The 12136-nt window shown below is 34.2% G+C and overlaps 1 protein-coding gene across 3 annotated transcripts in view; it reads left to right on the top strand.

Annotated features, from left to right (window-relative positions):
- Positions 1-12136, top strand: part of KLHL4 (kelch like family member 4) — a 121714-nt gene that overhangs the window by 68293 nt on the left and 41285 nt on the right. For all 3 annotated transcript variants that reach the window (XM_029241513.1, XM_029241511.1, XM_029241512.1), the window contains 2 exons: positions 4432-4618; positions 10674-10898. In XM_029241513.1, the coding sequence (XP_029097346.1) occupies positions 4432-4618; positions 10674-10898 (412 nt within the window). The remainder of the gene's footprint in view (positions 1-4431; positions 4619-10673; positions 10899-12136) is intronic.

The following is a 12136-nucleotide window of genomic DNA, read 5'->3' on the forward strand; positions in this document are numbered from 1 at the left end:
ACAGCACTTGTAACAAGCAGGGAAAATGACTAACCTAACTCTTTTTCTTTTCCTGCCATCTTTTAGGCAAGGTGATAATAATCATTACAGTAGCATCCCAGAGGAGACCCTAGGAAGGAGTTAGATTCTGGATAATACCTACTAACTAACATGAGTAATTAGCTACTATGACTGAAACCATATTATAATTGCTTCAGATGCACTGGAGCATCATTATAATGGCATCCTCACCATGCATGCAGAAGGACTGTACTAAAAATGATCCTAAAAACAAATGCCCGCCCTTGGATAAAACTCAGGATTGACCCACCTCATACTGAATTTTAGTATGTAAAGTTTAGTGAGGTTGGAGTGCAGTCTCACTATATAATTCTAACATTGGTGATAACCAAAATTATTTCTCCGTAGCCAACTGATCAGTAGTATATATCATTTATATTATATATATACATATATATATATGAATATAAGGCACATATGCACACTTCATATGCTATATAACTTGTAGCTAAAGTCCTCAAACATCATTCACATTGGAAGGAAGGACTTTTCTGGGCTTAATGTATCCGTAGCTTCATAAATGTTAAAATTAATCAATTTGCAAAAAATTTCTAATTAAATGTTAACATTGAAAAATAGATTTTAATTTGCTGATGATTTCTCTACTTTTTTTTTTTTTTTACTTTTAGCTGTTAATTAAATCCCATGGAAGTACATATTTACTCTTATTTTTAGTTGAGGTAGAGTTGATTTACAATATTATATTAGTTTCAGGGGTACAACATAGTAATTCAAAATTTTTATAGATTATATGCCATTTATATTTATTATAAAATATTGGCTATATTCCCTGTGCAGTACAATATATCCTTATAGCTTATTTATTTCATACATAGTGGTTTGCATCTCTTAATCTCCTACCCCTAACTTGCCTCTCCCCCCTTCCCTCTCCCCACTGGTAACCACTAGTTCTCTATATCTGTTAGTCTGGTTTTTTTTTTTAATTGAAGTATAGCTGATTTACAGTGTTATGTTAGTTTCAGGTGTATAGCAGAGTGTTCCAGTTATATATATATATATTCTATTTCAGGTTCTTTTCCATTATAGATTATTACAAGATATTGCCTATAGTTCCCTGTGCTATACAGTAGGTCCTTGTTGTTTATCTATTTTATAGTTAGTAGCATGTATGTGTTAATCCCAAACTCCTATATTATCCCTCCCCCCCTTCCCCTTTGATAACCATAAGTTTGTTTTCTACATCTCCGAGTCTGTTTCGGTTTTGTAAATTAGTTCATTTGTATCATTTTTTTTAGATTCTGCATATAAGTGATATCATATGATATTTGTTTTTCTCTGATTAACTTCACTTAGTATGATAATCTCTAGGTCCATCCATGTTGCTGCAAATGGCATTATTTCATTACTTTTAGTGGCTGAGTAATATTACATTGTATATATATACCACATCTTCTTTATCCATTCATCTGTCCATGGACACTTAAATTGCTTCCATGTCTTGGCTATTGTAAACAGTGCTACTATGAACATTGGGGTGCATGTAACTTTATAAATTAAAGTTTTCTTCTTTTCCAGATATATGCCCGGGAGTAGGATCGCTGGATCATATAACTCTATTTTTAGTTTTCTAAGGAACCTCCATACTGTTCTCCATAGTGACTGCACCAATATACATTCCCACCAACAGTGTAGGAGGGTTCTCTTTGCTCCACACCCTCTCTTGTGTTTATTTTTTGTAGAGTCTGTTTCCTTTTTGCTGTGTTCACTAGTTTGTATCACTTTTTTAGATTCTACATATAAGTGATAACATACAGTCTTTGTCATTGCCTGACTTATTTCTGAGGATAATACCCTCCAGGACCTTCCTTGTGGTTGCAAATGGCAAATTTTCATTCTTTTTTATGGCTGAGTAGTATTTCATTGTATAGAGTGTGTGTGTGTGTGTGTGTGTGTGTGTGTGTATATCTATCTATCTATATCTATATCTATATATATCGCATCTGGTGAGTGGGGCTATGTCCCTGCTCAGTTAGCTACTTCACCTGAGGCATGCCAGTACTGGTGCCTATAGGCTGTTGGGTGGGGGCAGGTCTGGGTCCTAAGGCTAATAAGCTAGAGGGAGGATTCCAAAATGGCCCTTACCAGGACCAGTGTCCACACGAAAGAATGAGCTCCCACAAATGGCTGCTGCCAGTGTCTGACTCCAGGGTGAGCTCTGGTTGCCTATTTCCTTTCCTGGTGACTCTCTAAGATCAGCAGGTAGATCTGACACAGTCTCCTTTCAAGTTACTGCTTCTGCCCTGGATCCCAGAGCATGTGAGATTTTGTGTGTGTCCTCTAAATATGGAGTCTCTATTTTCCACAGCCCTCTGAGTCTCCTGAATGTAAGCCCCGCTGGCCTTTGAAGCCAAATAGTCTGGTTGCTTGTCTTCCTGGTGCAGGGCTCCTGGGCTAGGGAGCCCAATGTGGGGCTTAGACTCCTCGCTTTTTGGGGAGAACCTCTGCAGTTGTAATTATTCTCCTCTTTGTGGGTCATCCACACTGGGATTATGGGTCTTGACTATATTGTGACTACCCCTCCTACCCAACTTGTGGTTCCTTCTTTACATCTTTAGCTGTAGATGATCTTTTCTGGTAGGTTCTGGTTTTTTTCATCAATAGTTATCCTATAAATAGTTGTAATTTTTGTGTGCCTGGGAGAGGAGATGAGCTCAGACTCTTTATTCTCTGCCATCTTTGGAACTCCCAGTACATATTTACTCTTAAGCCAGGGCTTCTTTGAAGCTCAGTTTCTCAGGCCCCCACCACAGACCAACTGAAACGATTTATTGGGTTGAAGCCAAGGATTCTGTATTTTAACAAGTTGTCCAGATGATTCTTAGATATGCAAAAATTTGAAATACACTGGTGTAAAGGATCAGAAGCCCTTAACTTTATAATGCTATTAAGTCTATATGACATTCTTTCAGCAAAAAGCTTAGTTGGACTTTTCTTAATTTATTGGAATAGTATGTAAAATCCAGCTGAAACACACAACCAGTGGTACCTTGGCCTCCCACTCCTGAGTATGCCTAGAATGTGGGATTGTGTGAACTTTTCCTGATGATGGTAGCAGTGGGTAATCTTATACAAATATTCTAGAAATGAAATACATGAAGAGACTGGTGATAAATGTCTGAAGAATATTTTTGAAAGAAAAATAAATTACATAGCCTAGTTTTCAAACCTATTTGCTACAGTGTATGCATTAAGGAAATACCTGGGGTCTCATCAGCCAAGTCAAAACAGTGATCCATCAGGGATAAAAAGTGGGGTGAGAACAGGGTTGAGGTTAACCAGTGAAGAACAGGAAACTTCAGGGGGAAGTTTTATGGGGTAAGATTAGTATGTCCATTCCAACAATCTTCTTGCTGTTCCTGTCAATTCCTATGATACTGTAGACTCCAGACTCCAAGGAACCAATCTAAATGACCCTTGGAAAATTCTGAACAAGACTCTTAACTTCTCCTCAACTCATCTCAAGAAGAATACTTTACCTAGCTTTTATCCCATTGAATTAGTGTCATATTAGCTGCCGGGCAATAATGGTTAGAAAGGATTGATCTCATGTACTATTGATGATGAATTACCTAGTTACTAATACATGTACTTTACTGGTGTACACATGTGCATGTACAGATAAAAAGCACCTGCTTCATGCTTTGATTTGATAATAAAAATGCAGCCCCCATGGTGATATTATTTTTTAATTAATTAATTTATTTAGGGCTGCATTGGGTCTTCATTGCCGTGCATGGGCTTTCTCTAGTTGTGGTGAATGGGGGCTATTCTTCACTGTGGTGCACGGGTTTCTCAATGCGGTGGCTTCCCTTTGTTGAGGAGCGCAGGCTCAGTAGTTGTGGCAAACAGGCTTAGTTGCTCTTTGGCATGTGGGATCTTTCTGGACCAGGACTTGAACCCAAGTCCCCTGCATTAGGCAGATGGATTCTTAACCACTGCGCCAACAGTGAAGTCCTGATATTATTTTAATTGTGCATGTTTGTGCCATCTCCCCTAAATCAACCAAAAAGGTGACTGCTTCTCTAGCGGGGCAGGAGATGCTTGCTCTGTGCAGACACAGCCATTCACTTTGCTTTCAGTAGCACATTTTATAAGTGCTTTTTCACTTTCACTCCTGGAGATTACATGTACATACTCAAAAGAGGAAAAGTATGTCAAATAAATGTGCATTAATAAATTAGCTACTACCATGAGGCTTTTAATGATAAAATATGTTACTAAGTAACTTAAAATATTAAATAATAACACATACATTAGAATTAGCTTGAGTTTTCTCCAAAGTTATATAAATGAAAATGCTATTTCTAATGTTTTATCTTTACTTCATATACATGCATCATTACTTTTCAGTTACTGGCAGATCTTGAAAACAGTTCCATGTTTACTGGTGATCTTGAGTGTCAGAAGCTCCTGATGGAAGCTATGAAGTATCATCTCTTACCTGAGAGAAGACCCATGATGCAAAGCCCTCGGACAAAGCCTAGAAAATCAACTGTGGGAGCACTTTATGCTGTGGGAGGCATGGATGCTATGAAAGGTAGCAGGAACAAATTAATTACTTTAGAAAGTATCATTCAAAAAAGATGTATTCTCAACACCCTCTAAACTATAAGGGTGGTATTAAAGCTATATATAAATGTCTGCATCTAAAGCTATTTCTTATAAATAAGGTAATATAAATATTGTGACCTCCTCTTTTATTCTTACCTTATGGGATATAACCCTTTCATTAGTGTTTCCTCAACTCTTAATAGGTACTTTTCCCTTATGACAGCAATATTTATTTATTTATTTATTTATTTATTTATTTATTTCTCTCAGGGTACGTTTAATTTCTTTTTATTGAAGTATAGACTTACAATATTATATTAGTTTCAGGTAAACTACATAGTGATTTAGTATTTTTGCAGGTGGTACTCCATTATAGGTTATTACAAGAAAATCGCTATAATTTCTTGTACTATACAGTATATCCTCGTTGCTTATCTATTTTATACATAGTAGTTTGTACCTGTTAATCCCATACCATTAATTTGTCCCTCCCTCTTTCTCTATCACCTTTGGTAACCACTAGTTTGTTTTCTATATTTGTGTGTCTGTTTCTGTTTTGGATATACATTCATTTGTATTATTTTAGATTTCACATATAAATGATATACAGTATTTGTCACTCTGACATTTCACTAAGCATAATATTGTCTAGATCCTTCAATGTTACTACAAATGGCAGAATTTCCCTCTTTTTGTGGCTGAATCCTATTCCACTGTATATATACCTCATCTTTTTTATACATTTATCTGTTGATGACACTCAGGTTGCTTCTATGTCTTGGCTATTGTGGCTGCTGTGAACATTGGAGTGCATATATCTTTTTGAATTAGTGTTTTCGTTTTTTCTGGATATATGCCCAGGAGTGTAATTTCTGGATCATATGGTAGTTCTATTTTTAGTTTTTTGAGGAAACTTCATACTGTTTTCCGTAGTAGTTATACCACTTTACATTCCCAGCAACAGTATACAAGGGTTCCCTTTTATCCACATCCTCTCCAACATTTGTTATTTGGAGATTTTTTGATGATAGTCATCTGGCATGTGTGAGGTGATATCTCATTGGAGTTTTGATTGCCTTTCTCTAATAATTAGCAATGCTAAGCATCTTTTCATGTGCTAGTTAGCCATCTGTACGTCTTCACTGGATAAATGCCTATTCTTCTGCCATTTATTGATTGGGTTTTTTTTTGATATTGAGTTGTATGAGCTATTTATATATTTTAGATATTAACCTCTTGTAGGCCACATCATTTGCAAATATTTTCTCCCATTCCATAGGTTGCCTTTTCATTTTGTTGGTGGTTTCCTTTGCTGTGCAGAAGCTTTTAAGTTTAATTAGGACCCACTTGTTTATTTTTGCTTTTATTTCTTTTGCCTTAGGAGACAGAACCAAAAAATATTGCTATGATTTATGTCAAATAGTGTTCTGCCTGTGTTTTTTTCTAGGAGTTTTATGGTTTCAGGTTTTACAGTTAGGTATTTAAACCATTTTGATTTTATTTTTGTATATGGTGTGAGGGAGTATTCTAATCTCATTGCCCAGTTTTCCCAGAACCACTTGTTGAAGAGTGTCTTTTCTCCATTGTATAATCTTGCCTCCTTTGTCATAGATTAATTGACCATAGGTGTGTGGACTTATTTCTGGGCTTTCTATTCTGTACCATTGATCTATGTGTCTGTTTTGGTGCCAGTACAATGCTGTTTTGATGACTTTAGCTTTGTAGTATAGTCTGAAGTCTGGGAGGGTGATACCTTCAGCTTTGTTCTTTTTTCTCAAGGTTGCGTTGGCAATTTGGGGTCTTTTGTGGTTCTTATGGGAACAATTTTTAAATTTCAGTATTTGCTTTGCAACATAATATCTTTTCATGGAAAATTAAAGATTTATTGTAAACGGAAGGGATGGGATCCTCCAAATTTGTTTTTTGACAGAAATAGGAGAGTGGTCTCTAACTTCTTGCTGTCAGTTTCCAGATAGTTGCTCAAAGACCAGTTACAAATAAACTTGAAATGTTGATAACAAGATCAGCAATTGCATCCTGGAATAAAACAATGATTTTACAAAAGAATTTCAACAAATAGGAATAAGGAAAAATTTCTGAAGCCATCATGTCTACCTTGAATACTTCTTAGAACTTGTTTTTCTATAGTTCTGTCTTTTTACACTTGATTTCTCAGTCTGTAGACCCATGTTGCCAAAACAGTGTGGCAAGGACTTTGTAATTAAGAATTGGCAGTGTAGGAAATAAGATCAACCACTTAAAATTTGCCAAGTCATACATAGAAATGTTTTGACACCTTGTAGAAAATGTTGCAAAAGTCAAAGTCCTGTGCTTCTGGAAACCGATTCTTTCTTTTGGTATGTGTAACTGGAAATTGGAAGACCATATAGGAGACATGTCAATTAATAATAAACCTATAAAACAAAAGCTTGCAAATGCAGTTATTTCAAAGTAGTAGAGAAACTTCACAGAACTAGTGTTCTTCAGAAAATAACAAATACAATGAAATATTATAATTAATTTCAAATCTAGTAATGATATTTTATTGCATTTTGTTGAATAAAATTAACATTAACAGCATTTAAAAGGTGTCTTATTTGATATTTATATCAAAAGGGTACTAAGTACAAAATGCAAGTACAGCTATGCTTAGTTTCTGATTAAAAAAAAAATGCCTAACCTGCAGAGTGAGAAATGGAAAACTTTGTGTTTATTGGTTTGGTTTTCCTGTTTGTTACTATTTTTGTTATTTTTTCAGGTTCCTGTTTTTTAAGTTAATATTACACAAATGAATGTGTTACACAAGATGGTAATAAGTATCTACAACTCCTTATTAGCTTACAGAAATGAGTGAAATGTGAGCCTATGATCCCTTGACTCTATTACCACAGTTTGATATGGAAGGAAGTAAAACCATCATTTTGAGACTCTTGGAATACGTATTGTATGGAAATATAAAAATCTCTATGGGAAGTTGCAGACAACTACAATATAGTAAAAACTATTATTTTTGAATACCTGATCCTTGATTGGCATTTTGCAAACATCATTTCTAATGCTCACAATAATGCTACAAGATAGATTTTATTACCCCAGTTTTGCAGATGAGGAAACTACGGTCCTTAAGATTAGATAGCCAAGCCAAGGGCAAACATCTAGAACTAAGGGAAAGGGAATTATTACTCAAATTTTGTGTTCCTTTTTGCTATACTGCCACTATTTTAGATGAAAGAACAACAGCAACAACAACAACAAAACTGACCCCTCTCTTTGAGGGTTTTAGAATCTATTTAAAAATCAGGATGAGCACTTAGGAGCAAAAAAAGAAAGAAAGAAAAGAAAGAAAAAAATAAGTAAAGCAAAAACATTAAAGTGGTAGCATTTATCTGTATAAATGAGTATTACATTTAAAAACATATCAATTTACATTCTTAAAAGAATTTCTATATGTATGCCTTTTCTTACAGTGTGTTGTTTCACTTATCTTTTTTTAAGATACTTTTTGAACTTTCACCTTTTGATGTTTAGGAAATACAGTACTTCCTCAGTCTTTAATTACCTTTCTGACTCATACAATTAACTTGGAATTAGTTGCTAAATATAGGTATCAGACAAGTGGCTGGAGTTAACTATAACTCCTACCGTGTATATAAAAAGATTCATCAAAAAATTCTAAGTATGATCACAGAGTCAAAAATTTTAAATGGTCAAATGGTAAACTGTGGGCTTTTGTAAATACAAGGTTTTCAGTAACCTTTCATTTATTATAAACAATGAATTCTGAGAGACAATATGGCAAGGGACAAATTAAAAGTTAATATAGTAATTTTTATTTAATTTTAAAAATAGATGGAGGAAATCACTACATCAGATATATTCACAGCAGGAACTATCATGTTCCAAACAATACTACAAAGTTTGGCTGGTTTTGTTCCCTCTTGAATAGATCATAAGTGAGGGTTGAATAGGAGCTTTGAAATGAAATAAAAAACAATATTTGCAAAGTTTAAGTGTAGAAGATCGATATACACAGAAGAATTATGAAGTGAGTCCTAAAGAGAGATATTAGTAAAAACAAAAAATCTAAGTTTTCCCATCAAATATAGAGCTGCCATAATAAGCTACCTAGAGGATTTACATTTTGATTAGTTGGAGCAATTGTGGAAGTAGGCAAATGGGCTAAAGAAATTTTCAGAATTCAAGATACAGAACTACAAGTCATATATATTCATAGATGCAAATAGTAGATATGGGGTAAATTTATCTTTTATATTTTATCTAATGTCTGGAAAAAATTAACTTGGCATGAAGCAGACTTCATCATTTCAATGTAAATCTTCAACATACAGCTGATTTATGTAGCCTTCTACAATTTCCTAATTACTTCACCATTAATAACTCCATAATCTTAATAATTAGTGCACCCTAACCTTCATTTCCTAATCTAAATTGGCTTTTTGGTAAATTCCACTAATGAAAAGAGTTCAAAATGAAAAGTTAAAATAGAAAAGAGTGGATAGGAAGACAGATGTGGGAAGATTGGAATGAAGAAGTGGAAAGATATGAAAACAGACAGAGAAAATTGACTGCTTGACAGAGTGAAAGTAGATGTGAGTTTGTTTGTAGGTATTCCAGTTGTAACAGTATCATCCAGAGACATTTATTATATAAAAGCTAGGTGGTGTTATTTGACCTCTCAGCAATAAATATAGTCAATAGAGTGATTGCTATCTGTAAATCAGCATTCAGCCAAATCCACATTGTCAATGAAAGATGCAGGGATTAAAGAGAAAGAGTAAATGAGTGCCCGTATATTTGCATGTTTTTATTGTGAAAATCCAAACTCTTGAGACAAAAATACTTATAGTGCACTATTCACCAGAAAAGACCTAAAAAGATATAAACACTGTTTCCATTAGTCCAATATAAAAAGAAAAACTTTCAGAAGCATCCATAGACATAATATACACTCTGCCTAAATCCTTATACTGTAGCCTTATAATTTGCCAGTGAAAAGGCTTCAGATATTAACTGTTTTCATCTTAACTAATGGATTATATTTTCTCCACAAACCTCCCAGTAGAACAACAGAAAAGTGGTTTTGCTTATTCCTATGGTTGGCATTGTGAAATTGGGTTGAAATTCCCTAAATCTGTCACAAGCTGTCTTAGGTACGCTATGAATGTGAATCGTCTAACTCTTTCATTTCTTACTTTGGTAATTAGAAACTTTCCTGTTGTGCAGAATCAATTTTTATTAAAAAATAACAGCAGCTATTGTTGATGACTGGTAAAAAGCATTGCCTACAGGAGTAATAATTTATTATGAAGTAGTGACAATTTACTATGGCAGTAGTGACAGTATACTCTGGTAGTAAACTTGGTATTTCAGTAATTGAGTAGAAAATTGAACTTTTATTAGCGCATAAAGAAGGTAATACCTCAGAATTGCATTATTAATTATAATACATAAATAATATAAATATAAATAATTATGTTATTAATTATAATCCTTTGTGTTACCATCATGGAACATTAAGTGAATCAACACTGAAGTTCCATTTAAAAGGAATTTTCATTCCTGTTCTTTTAGTCGTTTGTATTTTAAATCAACCCACACACACACCAAACTAAAAATAAAAGGCCATAAATTAGTATATTGAATGGTTATAGGTAATTAAAACCATAATGGATATGTAAACAGTCAGTAATAGATTCCAAAGTAATTTTTGGTTGTAAAATATGGTGTTTGACACCTGTGTTAGTACTACCAATAGCTTATTATAGCCATTATAAGCATATAAACTATATATATTAAATAAACTATTTTATTCTGACTCCTCCATTTGGATTCAGAAGTGGTGAAATATTATCCTTACCTTACCTCCCAGGTTGGAGAATCATCTGGGCTACTTATTTTAATTTGAGTTGCAATCACTGATCCTATGCTATAAATGATAGATACATAAATATAATATGAATGATGCCAATTAAAATTTTTATACAAGCAGTTTTTACCATTGTTCAACATTTCTTTAACAGGTACCACTACAATTGAAAAATATGACCTCAGGACCAACAGCTGGCTACATATTGGCACCATGAGTGGCCGTAGGCTTCAGTTTGGAGTTGCTGTTATTGATAATAAGCTTTACGTCGTGGGAGGAAGAGATGGTTTAAAAACTTTGAATACTGTGGAATGTTTTAATCCAGCTGGCAAAATCTGGATGGTGATGCCTCCCATGTCAACACACAGGCATGGCTTAGGTAAGAGCTTAATGTTACATAGTTTCTAAAGAATGTACAGTTAGTAGAGCTTTTTAAAAATTAAATTAAGCTGGAATACACTAACTGATATGTATAAAATAGATAACTAATCAGAACTTGCTGTATAGCACGGGGAACTCCACTGTAGAGTAAAAACTAACACAACATTGTAAAACAACTATACCCCAATTAAAAATAAATAACAAAGGTCATCCATCTGAAAAAAAAATCAATTAAAATAAAATTAAGCTGCACATCACTGAGATTTAGCCAAACGCTTAGTGAAAATGTTTCCAAAATGCTGAAAAGCGTAAGGAAATGATAAAAGACTGTGAAAGTTTTTCTTGTTTCAGATGTCATACTTGCTGTAATCCTATCTCCATTCCACCGGTATTTTAAAGGGGTCCCACTTCAGGAAGGATAAAAACTTTTAGAAGGAATACATTGTTGAAGAGCACGAAACTACAACAGGGAGTTTTTTGTAAACTCAATTTAGAGAAAAGAACACTTGATAATGGAGAGACATTGTTTCTTTGTTTCATTGTTTCAAGGGACTAGTTTCTAGTGTCTCTTCACATAAGAAGCAAAACTGTATTTAGGCAAAAGCCTTAGGATACAGTTTGAAGGCAGAAATATCTAGAAAAAACACTTTGGTTGAGAGTAGCTCTAAACTATACTTAATCCAGAGGTTCCAAAAAAGTTTAAGAAGGAATGGAGATTTCTGGAACAGTGGGGAACTTTGATTCTCCTGTGTATTTGTCAAGGTATATCTTTCTTCATGCTAGACTCCATACGATTCAATAACACAGAGTTTCTTAAAAAAAAAAAAAGCTGAATAATTGCATTGTTCTTTAAGAACTGACTTTTACACAGATAAAGCATGCCATATCCAGGACTGGTATTATTTGCCCCAAAATATCTGATAAATTATCTATATCAAATGATAGACTATGTAATTATTCAGCTCAGTTCTGTCAGTGTGATGTTTAGAAAACATATCTTACAGAGAAATCAGAGCAAATTGTTAAATTCTAACTGATATTACTAAAGAGATAGGAGAGGTGATGAGGGTATACCTCTGAGAGGCGGATTGAGATGGTGAAGAAGGTAAGGTGGGGAGGAACCAGTTACGTGAATTCCCAGAGCAGATGAGAAACAGAAAGGGGCTATTTATAGTATCTACTGGAACAAATTTCTAACTAAACCTCAAAAATCCCTGTCTACTTAGTTATCTCATG

Source organism: Monodon monoceros, unplaced genomic scaffold, assembly GCF_005190385.1.
Source record: "Monodon monoceros isolate NGI ecotype Baffin Bay Population unplaced genomic scaffold, NGI_Narwhal_1 Super_Scaffold_22, whole genome shotgun sequence".
Lineage (NCBI taxonomy): Eukaryota > Metazoa > Chordata > Mammalia > Artiodactyla > Monodontidae > Monodon > Monodon monoceros.